Genomic DNA, 20,237 nt, shown 5'->3' with positions numbered 1-20,237 from the left:
TTCCTCTGCCTTTCAAACCACTTGCCAAACATTTTACACAAGGGTATAATGACAGTACTGACCACTAATCCAAGAAAATTAAAACTAATCCCAAAGTTATACTGTAATTCTTTGTGAACTCTCAACTTGATACTCCAAGACACTCCAAAAAGTAGGAAGAGCCATCTGAGCACTTAATTGAAAAAACATGATGCTAGCGTTGCACTAATCTTCAGCCAAGTCTGGACTGCAAAGAGACACTTGCATTTTATCCACACATTAAAGAGGGAAAAGGGAAAGGAAAGTTAATGAGTGCTTATGAAGTGATTGAATAAGCTTCCTCACACAGCTCAAGCAATGCACTTCAGTCCAGATTTGTGATGCCCTTGCTAGCACAATTTCTGCATATTTTGCTTTGCAGAACTGTACCTTTTTTGAACAGATTCCTCTGACACCAATTCTCTATCCCACATCGTGTCTGCCTCTATTTTCCGATAGAGCAACCTTTTCCGCTTCACCATTCTCTTTACTTGTGGAGTGGCCCAAACACACAGAGGAATCACAAATGTCAAGCACAACTAGGGATCCAACTGAACGGTTTAGATCTCAAGATGGCATCCTAATTCCCACAAAAATGGAACGTTATCTACCTTATTAATGGTTTGCAGTACCGTAGTGTCTAGAAGCTCCAGCAAAGATCAGGACCCCCTAATGTGCTAGGCATTGTACAGTCACATAATAAAAATAGTTCCTGCCCGAGAGAGCTTAAAGTCTAAAGGGAAAAAATAAGCAACAAGGTGAAGCAATTTGTTCAGTGTCACAGCAGGTCAATGGAAGAACCAAATTTCACGTCCTAATCCAGTGCCCTACCCAGAGGGCCACAAGTGATTTTCCCTTTTGTGCTCAATATTCATTACAAAAATTAGGATGTTTAAGAGAAATGAATATTGGCTGTCCAGGAATCAGTACTGTGAGCATCACAAAAGGACTGCCGTTTAGTTGCTAGCTCACCTGCGCATGTACATTTTCTCTATTCTAATAAGCAAAGCCATGTGTGTATCCCTCAGCAAGCTTTGGGCAAAAAGTGCTTTACAGTAAACAGGAAGTGCTACATACATGTAGTGCACTGACTTCTAGTATATGTGGCAGAGATGGGGAAGAAGAAGGAAGACCCTGAAACAGTTCCATTAGTGGTTTGGAGTCCACAATATAGAAACAAAATTGATTCACAAAGTTGTGTTGGCTAAAACTGTTCTATTAACGAATCCGTTGGCAGGATTTTAGCAAGGTTTGACATTTATAATCATGATGGCACGTATACAAACTGTTTGGTCATAACCATATTTGAAAACTGTTTTCAATGTAACAAGTCCTAGTGTGAAAAGTCAGGATACAGCCTTAGATCTCAAAGAAAGCTGACTTCTCACACAGAGATCATGCTTCTGACCTTTTATCAATATTCTGCCATTAATCTTATTTGCTTTGGGATTAAAATTCTGTTCTATACTAGGCCCATCTCCAAACTCTGCTTCACTTATTCTTGAGTTGAAAAAGATTCAGTCAGTCACTGCTTGGCTGTTACAGGAAAACATACACATACACGCCAGTTATAACTTTGCCTTTTCCACCCACACACCAACCAGCACTGCTATCCACTGAAAGTTTTCTGCCCTCTGAAAACAGAAAAATAGGATGGGATTGAGCATGATTACAAGAGAGACAAACCTTGGATCTGAACTTCATGATCTTGTATTTTACAGCAATCTGGTCATTAAATTCTTGGTAGACATTCATCATAGTCACAGGATTCTCCATCTCTTTACCAGAAGTTAGGTCCATTTGCTTTAAAGAGAGTCAAATCAAATTATTTCATTTACAGATTCTGACAACAAACTTTAAAGAAATTAACAAATCAACAAAATTCAGAGTTGTTTTAATGGATAAACTTGACATACAATCAAAGCTTGTAGCCAGGGAACATTATGGCACCAATATATACTAGTTCACAAGTCATCAAATTTATGAAATACTACTGAAAACAGAGGACTTAGAAACTTAACATGGTAAGCAGGAGGTCACTCAAGAAGACTGCCACCATTAGTTTCAGGTAAAGGAACTGCCTTTTTCTTAGCCACGTCATTATAGCTTGAAAATCAGGAATATTCTACTCTGCTTTTCACATGATGAATATCACATTTGCAATGATCAGCCTGTTTCAGCCATGTAAACAAGTCAAAAGGTATTTTACTTCAATAGCTTCCTATCAGCAGCCCACTGAAATTCAGGCCTACCATCTCACGTGGCAGTAGATAGATAGTTCTCTCAATATTTTTCACTGTCACACAACAGCTGACATAGGTCTCTGCTGATTCAATCCACACTTTACCAAACAGAAATACCACACCTGAGAAAAGAAGAGAAGACTAGATATTAGGGAACCAAAAATTCTCAAAGATGCTGCTAGCAGAAAAGTTGCCATTTTAAGTATAACTAAATAAAGATTACTTTGGTCCTGGGGATGAATTAATTTCCAATGTGTAGTCCTTGAACAGTTCCATCTGCTGACAGACAGTGCTCTACAAATATCTAAGCAATCGCTTTATAAACCTAGTACTTATGTGGTCCTTCACCATACCTCCAACACTGGTAACCAAGCAATGCCAAGCACAGAAGATGGTATCACACCACTATCTTCTATTCTCAGAGTTATAGCTTCTTATAGCTTCTCATTCCCCCTAAATTGGTTTAAGAGCTTCCAAAAATTTTTTTAAAAAGTAGGTGAAGAAAGAAAATGCTGAAATGTGTGTGATATCAATCACTCCATAAAAGGCTCAAACCATCTAACACACCTCCATTTGGAAGGTAACCAAGACAATGAAGTCTTTTCTTTACTCAGTTCTCCAACATTAAGACTCCTTTGTACCCAATGAAGTCTATGGAAGGCCTTCTGCAATCCACTGAAAATTTCACTTAATAGTATTTATCAGCTTCAAGTCCCAAACTTATGAATTTTAGCAACAATAATTCCCATAATAAAATCCAGAAAGTTTTATATTTGACAATTCACTGCTCCAAAAAAAATAGCACACACAAAAAACAGACCCCACAAGTACAAAAATCTTTCCTACAACTGCAGGTCAATGAAATAAATGAAGTAATTCCCCTGCCCCAAGGGCTCTTGTGCACAGTGCTGGTCACCTCTCTTTTTCAGTGTGTATACAGGGCCACTAGGAGTGTTAGTGAGGAGAGTTCATTGCATTCAGTATGCTGAAGATACCCAGCTCTACATCCCCATCACATTTGACTCTTCTGGAGCAATGGGATGCATTTCCCAGTGCCTAGAAAACTTAGGTCTTGTATGACAGCTAGCTGGTTGTGACTCCATCCAGGTAAAAGAGAGAGAACGGTGAGGCTAGGGGAAGCAACTGGAAGTTAGTGGAATTTACATCAGCACCCCTCACAAAGGGAGTGCGACAATACAGGTGGACAACTTGGGGATGCTGTTAAATTCAGGGTGCTCCTGGATGTCCAGGTAACAGGTGTAGCCAAAACAGCTTTTTCACCCATCTTTTCTTTTCATTGTAGACCTTGCCACAATTATCCACATCTGTGTCACCGCAACAGTAAGGTATAACGAACCAGCTATAATGCACGCTACATGGAATTACACCTTGGAAACATTTGAAAACTGAAGCTAGCTCAGAATGCTGCAGTCCACTTAAGTGGACTTGTAAGATGGGAGCACATTAAACCAGTGCTGTTACCTTTCAAGCAGCTTCTGGGTAGAATTCAGGAGTTTGGTTTTAACTAGGCTTGGAAGGATTACATTTTTTATTGTTAAACATCAATTTCACTCCCCCTCCACCCCCCCCCCCCCCCACAAAAATATTTCTATTGATAATGGTAGAAATTTACAGACAGGAAAAAGAACACTGCTGCTCAAGAACAAGGATGTTTACTCTGTATAGTCTGACATGTGATGTCAACAATGTGTTTAAATATTATACAACATTAACAAGTTATAAAGCCTTCACTTTTTGAATCTCAAGGTCTTCTGTCATTCAATCACTGTCTGACTCCCCGCTATCATCTGAACCTCTTCCCATAATCTCCCACAACCATGAAAATCTACATTGATAAAAAATTTTAAAAATGCTTCAAAACACTTTATTACCCACCCAAAATTATTAAAAAATAAAAATTACATGCCGATAAGCCTAGTGTTAACCTATAAAAAAATCCCTACATAATTTTGGACTTTGTTACCAGAGATTTCTCTCTCCTCCTCCAACATACTGCCATTACTGAGATCAGAGCGGTCTGAGCTGGAGCTCCTTCAATAATAAACAATTTTTGGGGGGTCTTCAATTTCAGGACTTGCTCCCTTGTTCTCCCCCTCCTCCTTCATTAAGCTTTTAATAAGGGTGTGGGCTAAGGTTGAGATATTTATGAATAGTTCCTGGTTTATTCTTAGCTTTTTAAGCTATGGGACAGGTGACCAGAGCACCAGATGGACATGTATTTTTTTATTTTATTATTTATTTCTTCGAATTTTTAAGATAGGAGTACAGCCTTCCAATTCTCTCCATAAAACAGAGAAAGGGAATCATGAAGGAAAACTATTTCAAAGTTACAAATGATTTTAGAGTCTTATTTATCTTGCAGTCTAGCTTCATTTCAAGCAATGTATTTGACATTGTTTATGCCCATTTTCCATAAAAATCATGAAACTATTAAACAAAAACAATGTCAAAATTGACTTCCCCCTGCACTACTAATTGAAACCAGGTGCAGTCTATTATTCAACCTTGAAAATGTCACAATAAGGACAGGATATCTCTTCTCATATGCAAGAAAAATAAATCCTTTCATAATTATGTTCCATTCAGCAACCACTGACTTACAAGCCAAGATGGAAGTAAAAAAAACAAATAGCAGGGTCTTTAAGGAGTAGCTATTTTATATTAGAATAATTGATTTCACCATGACTTCAGTGATCACTAGCTGTTCTCATCAGGAAGCTTTTCAAGGCACTCAGCATACAAAGAGACTGACTCCTATTTAACCCCTTGGCACCACAAGTTAACAAAGGTGTAACTGCAAAATGGATTATACTTAGCACTTGGAGCATTTGTCCAAAGCCTCCAAAATAGGTATTTTTCCTCTACCACTAAGTGTGAATGAGGTTGATATGCACGAAAGACAGGTTCCAAAAGTACTAGAGCTATGAAATAAGCGAGCTAGGACCGAGGTATCTTGGCAGAGCTTTATGAAGATTTTTGCACATCATCTATTGCACAACCAGTCTGCCTCCTCTCCTCCAACTCCTACAACACATGCGACTTGTAATACAAAGACAGGTTTATCAGGACATAGGAGACCAAAGGAATGATCTAATCAGGATTTCAGATTAGATTTTCAAAAGCAAGAGACCAGTTCATTTAACTATTGTACCACTTACCAAGAAGATAGAGATATCAACTCATTCCTACCACACAGAGGTAAAGAATGTCGGCATATTCCCTTGATTTAACAGCACTAAAATCCTTTTCCTTCCCCCAACACTATAACAGACCAAACATAATAGACAAGACTTTCATTCTGTCAAGTGGTTATATCATATAGAGGGAGGAATAACCCTGTGCAAGTTACAAATGATTACAAAATCATTACAGCTTACAAAAGCTGCTCCCGGGGGAGAACTTCAACAGGCTTGGAGGGCAGCTCGGCATCCCTCGGGCTCCTTTGAAAATCCCAGCCTTCATGGCTAGAATAAAATGAAGGGAACAAGAGAGTTACTTTCCATCTTTAAATGTGTAGATACCTGGTTGACTATACTGATCTTCGTAAGCATCCAGCCAATAAAACCTGAAGACTTGATCACCATCTTCCCCGTTCACTAGTGGCAGGCAACTGGGGTCCACTTGAACTTCTGAGGCAACTAAATCAATTTCATCCTTATCCATTCTGGTCCAACAGGACATATCAGGGAGAAAAGAACTTCTGCAAGTATTGAAAAACAGATGAGTAAGGTTGTATGTTCACTACAACTATAACTTTTGAGAAGACATTACTTAAGATCCGTCACCAGAACTAGCTAACATGCAATACTCCATTATTTCCCCCACAAATATAGCTCTCGTATATCCAGCAGACAGGCATTAAAAGTTGCTTTAAACTATTGAACAGATCCCAGACATGCAAGTCTTTACAGTATGAGTAATCCCATCAGTTTGCAAGGCTACCTTCAACTGTAAGCTATTTGGGGTGGGACAGAGTCATTACTTGTTTCTGTGATAATTTCTCATAATTTTCAGTCATGAAACAGTATTAAAAATGTGCTTCAAAACTCTCCCATATAAGAAAAGGACCTTAAAATCATTACTTTAGCATTTTTAACTTCAATGGCATCACTCTTTGCCATGGGAAACTGGCTTTAACTATCATTCATGTTTTGGGCAATTATAAGGCATTTGGTAATATAAATCTTTAGTGATTCCTGATTTCTGCTCATCAGCACTAAGCATTCCACATAACGTTACCAGCTCTTTGCAATATACATTGAGCACTTAACATAAAACATTATACTGTTTACCCAGACAGGAATGGTCTATCCCCAGAAACATGAAGTATCCCTTTTCTTAAGTAGCAGTCAGCCAGTCTACTCCCTTCAGCCTGCACATTTTTAAAGTCCCTACAGTGCAATCACAGAACAACACCTTTAGAAAAATATGTGAATATCAAGTCCAAATATAGCAAGTCATAAATACAACTTTTTTCAGCAAAAAAAGTTTTTTTTTGCAACCACAGATCCTTACAAAAAGGATGCATCTTCCTTCACAGAAACCACTTGCTGTGTCCCTTTCTCTTCTAGTTTCTGTTCTTTCTTCAGGGCCCCGACAGTCTCTGGTATATCCGCTTCCATCGGTTCATCAAAATCCCCATCCTCAAAATCCATCATGCCCTGATCATCTTCTGTAAGCATTGTAAAAAGAACCAATATATTATATCATTCCAGTATGTACATACACATAGTATACTACATTAATATGAATCACTGAAAGCTATTTTCACACTTCGCCCCAATGTTAACTACAATATTTTAGAACATGCTACATTTGCTGTCTCCGTTGCCAGAATTTTTAAAATACCTTGAATAGCTTTCTCTGGTTTTGCCTTCACCAGTTCTTCATTTTCCGCAGCTTTTATTGTATACTCAGCACCATTCTCTTTATGGACTGCAGCAGGTTTTGCTGCATAAGTGGTATGCTTAGCATCAGAGGTAGTTGGAGAAAGAGCTTCCTTTCTGACAGTAGTGGGAGCTTTCCTTACTATAGGGGTTACTACCTGAAAAAATATTTTAGGCACAAATTAAACTTTAATTTTCTTTAAGTTAAAGGAGAACTACAGTGTTTAATTATACATGAAGTTGGCAACAAGGCCTACAGTCAGGGTTTTGCACACTCTTCAGCACGACACCAAATTTCTCAGCAACAACTCCTCAATTCCATGGCAACATTTATTCTACCGCCATTTCTATTCCCAACCCCACACTCAAAAAAAGGCAGTTCTATGGGTCATAGTTGAAAACGATTAATAGACAGCGTTTGTTGATTATTTTTGGCCATGAGTTTTGTGCTGTTCTTCCCAGGCCTCAGCTCAGGAGCTAAGAGACCGACCTCAGAACCTCCTTCTCCCCATTTGTGCCAGGCAAGAATGGAGCTGGTTGTCAGCTTCAACTAGCTCCCCAGAGAGCCTAGTTTGCCAGCATACATAAATTCTCGCTCCCACAACTCTGACTTGCTCCATGGAACAGTGCAGGGAGTGCGTACTGTACTCCAATTAACTCACAATTGTAAGGGAAGCGGTAGGTATGGTATGGCAGGGCAGGGGAAAAATACAGTTGTGAGCCTAGCTGCAGCAAATTGGTGAATGCCAGTTTATGTAACCATAGTATCCAAATTCCACGGGGCCCTGATTGAGATGAATAGGACAGGCTACACCCCTCAGACCTAAGAGGTCTCTACAGATGCAGACATAGGACACTGCATCATTTAAGACTGTTTACATTTTGGGGGTACTCACTGAAACCATAAAGGGAAGAACAATTTTTTAATGAAAGGTCCAATTCTGGAGCATTATTATGTAGTAAAGGAATGAATCCCACAGCCACCCCATCAGAGGATACATGGGGCCCTGCCCACGTTAAGGCAGCCCAAGCAATTTTTCAATTGTTTATAACTTGGCCAAACTAACTGTTCGGACTGAAGCTTTACAGGCTCTACCTCCGGCTGATACTTTTTAAAGTTTCAGCAAAGAATTAATTTCAAACAGCAAGGTCAGGGGAAAAGAGGTTGTCTTCCTAATGTTAAAATTGGTTTCCAATCATTTCACTGACGAGTTCCAGCTTCCGTATGCTTTGTAGCAGAGACTTAGAGAAGCTGATAAGGGGGCAGGCCCCTTTTGTTATTCAGTTAGATTTAGCTGAGCTATAAGCCTCCAAAAGTTGCCATTTGCACATACTCAAAGCATTTAGAGGCTTGCTGCTACGAAAAAAAAAAAATCCCTAAATGTTCTCACTACACTTTCGCATGTTCCCAAACCCTCTCTTCAGCCTACAAGGTCTGCTCAGAGCTACAGCTTCAGATAGGACATAGGAACAGCTGCAGTTACCTCATCCTACCCCCCTGCCTTTAACCTTGAAAAAGGTGTTCTGGGCTGGGAGTCATGAGACCTTCCAATAGTTGATAGTTCTATGCACTTTATTGAGCAAAGCCTCACTAAATGTCATCATATAGTTCAGATGGGGAAACTGAGGAACAGGAAAATGAAGTGACTTGTTCACAGCCACAGCAGGCCAGAGTCTTGGCCACGAATAGAACCCTGGTCTCCCAAGTCCCAATCTAATGCTCTAAAGGTCCACTGTCAGCCACTAAATGGTACAGGTCTGTGCAGCTGATTTATTGTAAATAAAAATAAACTACTGTAAACTAAAATAAAGTTTAAAAGATGTTAATATTTATTCTCTCTACTTCTTTTTATCTCGTCTACCCCAGATGCCCAATCATTATTCCTGTCTTAAATAAGCCTTCCTTTGATCAAAGTTGCCTATTCCCTTTCTTACTCTCCAAAATCCTAGACTGTTACCTTCTCCAACCTCATCCTCTCTCACTCAGCTTCTGCCCTCTCCTGAAGCCACCTTCACTAAGGTACTTATCTTTCTCTGTACTTACGTTTCCAGATCTGCCTACTAAAATAGAAAATGTTAATCACTCCCTGCTCTCTTCCACTTAGTTTCCAAGACAGTCTTCCTGGTTCTCATTCTACCTTTCGGACAGCTCTTAAAACCTCTAATTGCTCCTTCTAGGACAGGGGTTTTCGAACAGTGGGTGGTGACCCCTCAGGGGGCCATGAGGTTATTACATGGGGGGAAGGGTTTGGAGGTCACAAGCTGTCAGCCTCCACCCCCAAACCTCGCTTCACCTCCAGCATTTTAAAAAAAAAAGTATTTAATGCTATTATAAGTATTTTTAATTTACGGGGGGGGGGGGGGCTGCACTCAGAGGCTTGCTGTGTAAAAAGGGTCACCAATACAGAAGTTTGAGAATCACTGTTCTAGGACCATCAGACGAGTGGCCCATCTAATCCAGCATTCTGATAATGGCCAGTATCGTATGCTTCAGGGGAAAATAGTAGCAGGACAATTATGGAAAAGCACGTCTCTTCTTCCTAACCTATGTCAACTAGTAGTTGACTAACACCCCCAAAGCATCAGGGTTTAGATCCTTATTTAGATACATGGGTAATTTTTTTAATCCTATTAAACTCTTAGTCTCAATAATCTCGTGACAAATCCACAAGTTAATTATTCATGGTGTAAGAGTATGTTTCAGTTTTTAATTTGTTTTTCAATTGCACTGTCATTCTTGTATTTTAATGGTAAATAGAATTTACCTCCTCTATACCATTTGTATACTTCAATCGTATTCCTCACTAAAAACTGTCCCCGTATGCTACATCTCTTTCTACGCCCATGAACATTTATCAGCCACCTCCAAATCCCTTTGACCCTCTTCCCTGTTGTTCCTCAGTTTCTCTTTTCTGGCCCCTCTTTTTCTCCCCAGTATCTACTCCCCCGGTTTCATCTACTTCTACTACAAAGATGATTTTCAAATTCCAGTGGCTTCCTCATCACCCAGTCTTGTATCTTATTGCCTGACATCTTTTGGATGCCCAGCTGCCAGTTCAAACTCACCTCCTCAAACATTAACTTCTCAGCTTTCCTGTTTCTGTATCTCTCCATCAATAATTCCATTATCCGTCCCACTTTCCAGGTCCTGAACCTCAGTCTTTGACTCTTCTCTCCTCCTTGCAGCTTTCACTATGTCTTTTCAAATAAAAATTCTGTCCTCACCTCATTGTCTCCACTGCTAAAATCATTGCCCATATATCAAGGCTTTTGACATTGCAATAGCCTACCATTCAGTCTCCCTGCTTCTTAGCAGTGAGTCTCTCCAAAAAGTGGCTGCTAGAGTCATCTTTCATGCCTCCTCTCAAACCATATTACCCCTATCAGAAGTCTGCCACTGGTTCCCCACCTTCTGCAAAACTGAAGATCTGTATACGCACCCACATTCTTAAACAACATTTCCCCTATTTACATCTTTCCATTTTCAACTCTTTGAACAAGCTCTTTGCAATCTTTCTGCCTGATCTCCTTTTCCCACCTCACTTCATGCCTTTTCCATTGTGCCCTCATCTGCCAAGTGTCTTTTCCTCCAAATTCATTTAAAAATTCATCCTCCCTTAAAACTTTCAATATCCTTTTCTCATATCTTGTTTAGATAGCTTTAGTGCATATGAAGTATCTATGTGTAGTGTCATGCAACTCTACAGCACTGTATGAATGGTTTAGTGATAACTGAAGCTACAGCATGTACTCATCCAACTACAAAGATAGTCAGAGGCAAAAGTGTATTTTCATCTCTATATTAGAGTACCAAAAAGGAAATTACAGACCTTCTGTTTTTACTAAGGAAGCCAATAATAAAACAGGAGTTTACTTATTCAAAATATAAGTTAGCCATAAGCAAAAAAAAAAAAAAAAAAAAACCAAACCAATTTGGATCTGCAACTTTACCGTATGGGCCTGTGACTGTATAGAGAAAGGATTCAGTGAAGCTCCAACAGGTCTTTTCTTTTTTAGCTTTACAACTGGAGGTGGAGTTATCTGAATGGTCTAAAAAGGAGGAGGGAGAACATGAGAATGGCCCTGTATTAGAATTTGACAGACAGAAAAAGCCAACCAATTTTTCTCTTCTCCCTCTAACCCTACATGCATGCATGCTGCATCAGTTACTGCAAAAGTATCAGAGTCCCAACAAAAAAAAGAAAAGGAGGACTTGTGGCACCTTAGTGACTAACAAATTTATTAGAGCATAAGCTTTCATGAGCTACAGCTCACTTCATCGGACGCATTTTTTTTTTTCCACCAAATGCATCCGATGAAGTGAGCTGTAGCTCACGAAAGCTTATGCTCTAATAAATTTGTTAGTCTCTAAGGTGCCACAAGTACTCCTTTTCTTTTTGCGAATACAGACTAACACGGCTGCTACTCTGAAACCAACAAAAAAAGTGACACTATGAAGTGTCTTCACTCAGGGAATTTGGGGAAACGCTCTCAAAGCAAGTAAGAAATCCTTCCACACCAGCTAAGCCACTTTTTTCCCCCCAAATTCACTTAAAGTGATAAGGCCACAAGGATTCTAATAAAAGTTTTGGTTTTGAGTGTTAACATTGTGAAAAAATTAACTTTAAAAAAAAAAATTAAAAGCAGCTACATAGCTTACTCCTAAACTAGAGGAGGATGCAAAACAAAGGCCCAGAGGGTCCAGAACAGCCAAAGCAGTAGTGGGAGTATGATGCCAACTGATAATATATTAATTATACAAAATCCTGATGTGAAAAGAAAGTCAATAAAAATTTTAGATCATAAGTCACAGGAGAGGGACCATCTTCCCTTATATTTTATACAGCATCAAGCAGACTGCTAGCATTTAAATAAAAGAAGGAATCTTGATGACAAGTCTTCATGAATTTGGTTTGGATGAAGTTTGGAGATCCACAAGAGCCAGAGAAATTCAGTTAAAAATGTGTGGATGTAATGGAAAGTTTTTCAAATGCTTCCCATCCCTCACCATAGATTTTTTTAGACTACGTTTAATATGAAGTATGACAAAAAAAAGTTAAAAAAATCAGTTATGGCGGAGAGTCATAAGTGTGACATGTTGTCTACTGAAACAGTTTGTAAAGTCAACAGTTAAGGTGGGGGGGGGGGGGGGGGGAAACGAGGAGTCCTTGTGGCACCTTAGAGAGACTAACAAATTTATCAGATCTTACATCTGATAAAGTGGGTTCTAGACTATGAAAGCTTATGGCCAAATAAATCTGTTAGTTTCTAAGGTGCCACAAGGACTCCTCGTTTTTTTTGCTGATACAGACTAACACAGCTACCACTGAAACAGTTAAGGAGAATGTGTGATTAAGGAAGATTTGTAGTTGGTTTTCTACAAGTAGTTGGCATACTAGTGGACAAGCAATTTTAAGATGTACATTTATGCCTATAAATGCAGAAAGAGCTAATGCTATTAAGAACATGAGGAGAAGCGTATGACAAAGTGAACTCCAAAGCTTTATTAACTAGCCAACTATTCCACAGCAACAACTGTGTGCTGAAGTGAAAATAGGATGAAAGTATTTTGTATTAAAATGTTTTTCCTCACTTACCTTCCACAAAGTTGGGTATTCCACATATGCCTTGCAACAGCAAACATCAGGATAGCATGAAAGCATTTCCTGAACTATTTAGATGTTTGTGATGTTAGTAACAGTTAAGGTATCAGGTATCAGTTATAAGGTAAAATATGGTATCAGATAGTATGGGATGAGTATCTAATATTTATATTAAAGCTAAGTGAAGGACATGATAATATTCTAATTTTTTAAAAATATAATTATAATTTTCATTTATATTAATGACATGTCATGTTCAATAACCCCAAAGGACATTGTGATACATGCCGTTGAAAGTGTTAGTCTTCATAATTTTAAGGAAGTCTGCTAATATAGTAATATAGTACTGTCATGCTGATTAACTAAAGTCATTGGCTGACCCGACTTCATGGGTACCTAAAGATGACTCATGGGACAAAGATTCGCAAAAAGAAAAGCAGTACTTGTGGCACCTTAGAGACTAACAAATTTATTAGAGCATAAGCTAAGGTGCCACAAGTACTGCTTTTCTTTTTGCGAATACAGACTAACACGGCTGCTACTCTGGGACAAAGATTGTCACAGCCAGGAGTTGGGAATGACTTCATTAAAATAACAAAATCTTAGGTGATCCAGGTTTGGTTGGTTTTTTTTGTTTTGTTTTGTTTTTTTTTTACAAACTGACAACTGGATGAACTGCATCATTGATTGGGGGTTCAGTACATCACACCCCTCAAAATTCAACTACTTACCTCAGCATTCAGATCTTGCAGAATATCCCCGAGTAAGTCATCCTTGGACAAGTCTACAGTTTTCTGTAAAATATTAGATGGCTGTATTAGCTATATAGCTTAATTATATGCACTTAACTGAACCAAAAGACTCGGTCCATGCAGAATAAGGAGGTTCCGCATACCATGGGCCAGATTTTCAAGAGTGACCAGCACCCAGAAACTCCCAACGGGAGCTTTGATAAGTCTGGCTAGTGTGCCAATTGATTAAAAATAAATAAATAAATAAATAAATAAACAAACAAACAAACAAACAAACGTCAGAACAGCAGTAACCAAAACATTTGTCACTTTGAGTGAAGAAAATAAAGTTACAAGTCTAACTGAATGTAGGACGTTTCAATTGAAATATAAAAATACAACTTACATCTGTGTTTTTCTTCCCAGCACTAGCCATAAACATAGTTTTGATAGTGTTTGGCTTTGACACCACAGACTTCTTCACATTCTTTTTGTCATTTGTGCATGTTTTGTCACTTTTTCCTACTGGAGCAAGAGAGATTAATGATTTCTCAAATAATTAAAGGATCCAGTTATCAGTGGGGGCTGGATAGTTGATGAAATTGGGAAAGGGACCATCTTTAACCTTTAGGCTACTTGTTCAAATCCAGCGTAAGTTGGCAGTTCATGCAAGGCATTACATTACAAAAACATATCACCAGAGTTTGTAGCCTTCTTGGAAGCATCGCAGAGGCCAATGACTGAACCACCTCTCTCATACTAAAACGTGGTCACTCCAGAGCAGTAATGCAGCCTATGTGACATCCTCAGGGCCATAGAGGTAGTATTGGATGCGACCCAGATAACTCATTGGGCTGCATATGTGGCCTGTAACAGTAAATAGGTTGAGAACCACTGCTCCAGAGTATGGTACAGCAGAGGCGCTTTTCATACTAGTATTTGCATAGAGGAAAGATGGTCCAACAGTTAGTGAGCAAGCCTAGGACTATGGAGACAAGGTGTGATTCTTTGCTTTGCCAAATGACTTTCTATGTGACCTTAGTCAAGTTACCTAGCATGTCTAGTTCATTAGTGCACATCATCAGGGTCCGCATGGACAGCTAGTGTGGGATAGATTCATACTCCAGCTTGCTGCAAACTTCATGTTTGCATAGATCTGCCCACAGGGAGCTATGCAGAAGCTTCCTTTGCCTCTGTACATATGCTGCAGATAAACAGATGACCTCTGTCCTCAAGGCTATTAACTGGTAGCTTTCACAAGAACCAAAAGAGATTCAGTCAAAGAAAACACTAAAGAACATAAGAATGGCCATACTGGGTCAGACCAAAGGTCCATCTAGCCTAGTATGTGGTCTTCCAACAGCGGCCAATGCCAGGCGCCCTAGAAGAATGAACAGAACAGGTAATCAAGTGATCCATCCCCGTCTCCCATTCCCAGCTTTTGGCAAACATCCCTGCCCATCCTGGCTAATAGCCATTGATGGACCTATACTTTATGAATTTATCTAGTTCTTTTTTGAACCCAGTTATAGTCTTGGCCTTCAGAACATCCTCTGGCAAAAAGTTCCACAGGTTGACTGTGCGTTGTGTGAAAAAATACTTCTTTTGTTTGTTTTAAACCTGCTGCCTATTCTGAAATCCTGTCTCATCTCACAAGCTCATTATGAGTAGCCCATTACTAGCACAGAAAGCCTCTATGGTAAACGCAGTTGTTATAAGAAACTGTGTTTATACTTCAGTAAGAGGCACTCTTTCCTGAGAGTCAGTATTGAGCCCAGCATAATGTTAGGGGCACTACGCTATTGAAAGTGCAATCTTTCATGAGCTGCAAGAGATGCTGATCAATTGTTGCCAGTGGAGATCCTACGGCATTTTTGACAAGAGTGCAGATATTAAACTGCTGTCTTGGTCAAAATCCAGTTTGGGTAATTACATCCTGCACATTCCATCTGAAGATGCTAGAGCAGCAAAACGACATTACACAATTGCAACATTTCACCTTTTTAGTGGAGAAAGAGATCCTTGTATACGATTTGTAAATCTCTATAGATTTTCCATGATGGAACTAGAAGTATAAATTAGATTTACTGTACGTTCATGAATATATAACATCAGGCTTAAGCATGCACGTTACATATGGAAATGTGTAAAGCCCCAACCTCTTTAAAGTAGACCAATACTGAAAAAAATGAACAGACATTTCCATATTTAAGAAATTAATTACACTTGTTTGAAGACAAAAAGACTTTCTGGATTTTTGAAAATGTTTGTACGACTTAACATTGAAATAACTTTTAACTTATGAAAGTGATCCAATTAGAGAGCCGGTCATTAAAACATTAGACCCCAACCACCATTGACGCAGCTTCATGCAGATAGCACTGAATGTTTATCAAACTTAAAACATTTTATAAACACAGTACCAAAAGATGACAAATATCTAAATGGCTACAAGAAATTTACAGAGCTTTATTATAAGCGTTGTTTTTGCCCTACTAAACCTTTGGCTAGCCACACTGGTTTGGTCTGAGAGTTAGCCGGTTTACTCTGCAGGTTGAACAGTAAGTTTGAAGAAAGTTGAGTAACAAGACTACACAAATTTGTCCTGAATATTGTTCCACTAACCTCTACAAAAAAGGTTGCACGTAAGGTTTGCTAAGGGAAATGTATTTTTCAGCATATATTGAAAGCAATCACATCCTTTTTCTGTACAAAAATAATTCTTCATAGTGATTTAAAAGTGAAACTTGAAATTTACTCAAATGCAGCTTTTTCGTGATGTTCTAGATAAAAGAGAAGAACTGTTGTCATAAAAATACAGGGAAGGGTAAACACCTTTAAAATCCCTCCTGGCCAAAGGAAAAACCCTTTCACCTGTAAAGGGTTAAGAAGCTAGGATAACCTTGCTGGCACCTAACCAAAATGACCAATGAGGAGACAAGATGCTTTCAAAAGCTGGGGGGAGGGAGAAACAAAGGGTCTGTCTGTCTGATGCTTTTGCCAGGGTCAGAACAGGAATGGAGTCCTAGAACTTAGTAAGTAATCTAGCTAGATATGCGTTAGATTATGATTTCTTTAAATGGCGGAGAAAATAAGCTGTGCTGAATAGAATGAATATTCCCGTCTTTGTGTGTCTTTTTGTAACTTAAGGTTTTGCCTAGAGGGATTCTCTATGTTTTGAAGCTAATTGCCCTGTAAGGTATTTACCATCCTGATTTTACAAAGGTGATTCTTTTTACCTTTTCTTATATTAAAATTCTTCTTGTAAGAAACTGAATGCTTTTTTTCCATTGTTCTTAAGATCGAAGGGTTTGGGTCTGTGGTCACCTATGCAAATTGGTGAGGATTTTTATCAAGCCTTCCCCAGAATAGGGGGGAGCAAGGTTTTGGTGAGGATTTTGCGGGGGAAAGACGTTTCCAAACAACTCTTTCCCAGTAACCGGTTAAATGTTTGGTGGTGGCAGCGAAAGTCCAAGGGTAAAATAGTCCAAGGGTAAAAACCTTGGGGAAGTTTTAACCTAAGCTGGTAAAAGTAAGCTTAGGAGGTTTTCATGCAGGTCCCCACATCTGTACCTAGAGTTCAGAGTGGGGAAGGAACCTTGACAACTGTAAAACTTATGTCACCACTTATAGTTAAATACCATTAAAATCCAGGGCCCATACTTAAACAAAATAAGCCACAGCATTTGGTAAAGTCACATGCAGTTTATAAAAGTCTGCACAACCTCCCAAGGCAGCTGCTTTCTTCTGGACCAATGCAACTAAGAAAATCAGGGACAAAGCATTCTTGATAAAAATTTTATAGCGTTTTCCCCAACATAACAGGATGGTATATTGTACTTGAAAAACCCACATTATTCCCTAGCAGAGCTTTCTAGGGATCCACAATAAAGTACAGAGGTGAATCCACGGTGAATGTCACAATACAAGTACAGTCTGTATGCATACAACAATTACATAGTATTATGAGCAGCTCTATAAAACAGCTACAACAGACAGGAAGCAGTAGGAATAGCACATCCATCTCAACCAGGAGCAACTATGGATCTAAAGAAGCTGGTGCTCCCAAGCTTGGCAGGGCAGAAGGAAGTCCTCATTGGCCCAGTAGAGAAGACACAGCAGACATAATGTAGTATAACTTAGTGTATACACTTAATAGAAAGTTAGTCAACTATTAAGGATACAGCTAGAACCAAAGCATGGTAATGTTTTTATCCATACAAACCTGTAGTAACAACATTAACTTTTATTAATTAACCTGCCAATTGTGAACCAACATAGATCACTGCTGACCACTGAAATGAACAGTTTTACTGACAAAATAGTAAATACTACTACTACTACTACAACTATCAACACTCTAATTGCACATTCATGCTATTCACATTCATTTGTACTACACAAATGAAAACTGTTCAGAAAGCGCGATGTCTAGGTTTAGGACAACAAGATAAAGGCTAAAAAAACTGGGTAAGTTTAGTCTTGAGAAGAGACGACAGAGGGAGTACCCAATAACAGTCTTCAAATATGTTAAAGACTGTTATAAAGAGGACTGTGATCAATTGTTCCCCATGTCTACTGAAGGCAGGACAAGAAGTAACGGGCTTAATTTGTAGCAAGAGAGATTTAGGTTAAATATAAGCAAAAACTTCCTAAATATAAAGCATAGTTAAGTATTGGAAAAGCTTCCAACGGAAGTTGTGGAATCCCCCTCATTGCAGGCTTTTAAAACAGATTTTTGGGATGGTCTTGGCCAGGGGTCTCAAATTCAAAGTGACCATGAAGGCCACATGAGAACTAGTGCATTGGCCCGAGGGCCGCATCACTGACACCCCCGGCTTGCTGCCTCTGGCCCCGCCCCCATTCCAACCCCTTCCCCGAAGTCCCCACCCCATCACTGCCCCCACGGGGTGAAGGAGTGGTGCGGGGTGTGGCAGGGGGCTCAGGGCAGGGAGTTGAGGTGCGGGGTGCAGCAGGGGACTCTAGGCAGAGGGTTGAGGTGCAGGAGGGGTTCAGGGTGCGGCAGGGGACGGGCAGGGAGTTGGGGTGTGGGCTCCAGCCCAGTTTACCTAGAGCAGCTCTGGGGTGGCAGCAGCACACACCAGGGCCGGGGCAGGCTCACTGCAAGCTTGCCCTGGCCGCTCTGCTCCATGAAGCGGCTGGAACCACATCCTGGGGAGCGGGAGGGGGCACATGGCTCCATGTGCTGCTCTTGCCACTTCTCCAGGTACCTCCCCTGAAGCTCCCATTGGCCGTAGTTCCCCATTCCCAGCCAATGGGAGTTCCGGGGGGTGGTGCCTGGAAGCAAGAGTGATGCACAGAGCCCTCTGCCCCCTGCTCCTCCCTGGGCCCCGCAGGGGCATGGTTCGGCCGCTTCAGGGAGCGGCACTGGGCTCACGGCACCATGGGGTAGGCAGAGGGGTGCGCGGGGAACTTGGCGGGCCGCATGAAAGAATCCCGCGGGCCGCATGTTTGAGACTCCTGGTCTAAGCATACTTGGTCCTGTCTCAGTGCAGGGGGCTAGACTAGATGACCTCTCAGTCCCTTTCATCCCTACATTTCTATGATTCTGTAATATCCCACTTGTACAAATATTATGGTTCAACTTCATACTATAGACAAGGCAACGGATGTTATGCCTGCCCTGAGGTGACAGTGCCTGAGACATAAGATTAGCTGTATCCAAAGGTAATCCTGAGTTATCTTAGGAAGCAAAGATATTTGAAGGGGAACAAAAGAGATTTCCCAGATGCAGGCTGAAAGAAGCAAACAGGAGCCTACAAGAGAGCCTTAAGGAGGAAGGGGTGGTAAAAACCCTGGTGTTCAGGGGAGGGAGCATGTAGTTATATGAGTGTGATTTCCCTGGCTGTAGCTCACCCTAAGCTCTGATAATCACTTCCTCTTTTTTTATTCTTGGTGATCATGTGTGAGATGCTCTGCAGGCCAAACCCTGATTCCAGACACATTTATGAAACCTCAGTCACTGCCGATATCACCTGAATCCATGGTGAACGTCACAATACAAGTACAGTCTGAATGTATACAACAATTACATAGTATGATGAGCTCTATGAAAACAGCTACAACAGACAGGGAGCAGTAGGAATAGCACATCCATCTCAACCAGGAGCAACTATGGACCTAAAGAAGCTGGTGCAAGTTGTCCTTCCCAGGAAGCTATGCTCATTGTGCTAATATTTGGGCTTACTGACCCATTTTCACTGCATGACGTCAACAGAAGTACCCAACTGTATGCACCTTTTTAAAAAAGCAACCAGAGAAACTTTCAAGAGTTCAATTCATTTACCTTTCTTCTTGGAACCAAGGACATCATCTTCTAGATCTTCATCAAAGATCTCCCTTCCATCTTCTACATAACCTATCCCATCTGTACAAGAAAGTTAAAAATATACTTAGAGTGACCCTTTGCAACGTTAGAAAGATGAAATTTAAACTTAATCTCCATCGCTAAGGGGCTTCCTCTGTTTAACAAGCTCTTGATTTTTCATTACTTTATAAATTTATATATTTTGAGTACAAAAATAAACAAAAACACAAACCAAGTTCGGATCAAAGTAACTACTTTAATACACAATCAACTAAAAAAATATCTGTAGTTTGCAATAGGGAACCATTTTTAAATGGAACAAAGTCACTGTATCTGCAGTCAATGTAAAATATTTGAATCACTGAGCTTGAATGCGTTATTATAAACTCAACAATGCTTTGGCATAA

At 39.9% G+C, this 20,237-nt stretch overlaps 1 protein-coding gene across 7 annotated transcripts in view; it reads right to left on the bottom strand.

The window, feature by feature from the left end:
• Positions 1 to 20,237, bottom strand: part of POLA1 (DNA polymerase alpha 1, catalytic subunit) — a 369,765-nt gene that overhangs the window by 332,933 nt on the left and 16,595 nt on the right. For 6 of the 7 annotated variants that reach the window (XM_038370686.2, XM_043505015.1, XM_043505025.1 and 3 more), the window contains exons 4-12: positions 19,810 to 19,890; positions 13,909 to 14,027; positions 13,503 to 13,565; positions 11,120 to 11,218; positions 7,131 to 7,326; positions 6,798 to 6,954; positions 5,804 to 5,982; positions 2,271 to 2,383; positions 1,705 to 1,821 (exon numbers count right to left, since the gene is read on the bottom strand). In XM_038370686.2, the coding sequence (XP_038226614.1) occupies positions 1,705 to 1,821; positions 2,271 to 2,383; positions 5,804 to 5,982; positions 6,798 to 6,954; positions 7,131 to 7,326; positions 11,120 to 11,218; positions 13,503 to 13,565; positions 13,909 to 14,027; positions 19,810 to 19,890 (1,124 nt within the window). The remainder of the gene's footprint in view (positions 1 to 1,704; positions 1,822 to 2,270; positions 2,384 to 5,803; positions 5,983 to 6,797; positions 6,955 to 7,130; positions 7,327 to 11,119; positions 11,219 to 13,502; positions 13,566 to 13,908; positions 14,028 to 19,809; positions 19,891 to 20,237) is intronic. The other variant, XM_038370695.2, reaches the window with a different exon arrangement.

This window comes from Dermochelys coriacea, chromosome 1, assembly GCF_009764565.3.
Source record: "Dermochelys coriacea isolate rDerCor1 chromosome 1, rDerCor1.pri.v4, whole genome shotgun sequence".
NCBI classification, from domain to species: domain Eukaryota; kingdom Metazoa; phylum Chordata; order Testudines; family Dermochelyidae; genus Dermochelys; species Dermochelys coriacea.
The sequence above is the reverse complement of the archived record's forward strand: the minus strand, read 5'-3'. Positions and strand labels throughout refer to the sequence as shown.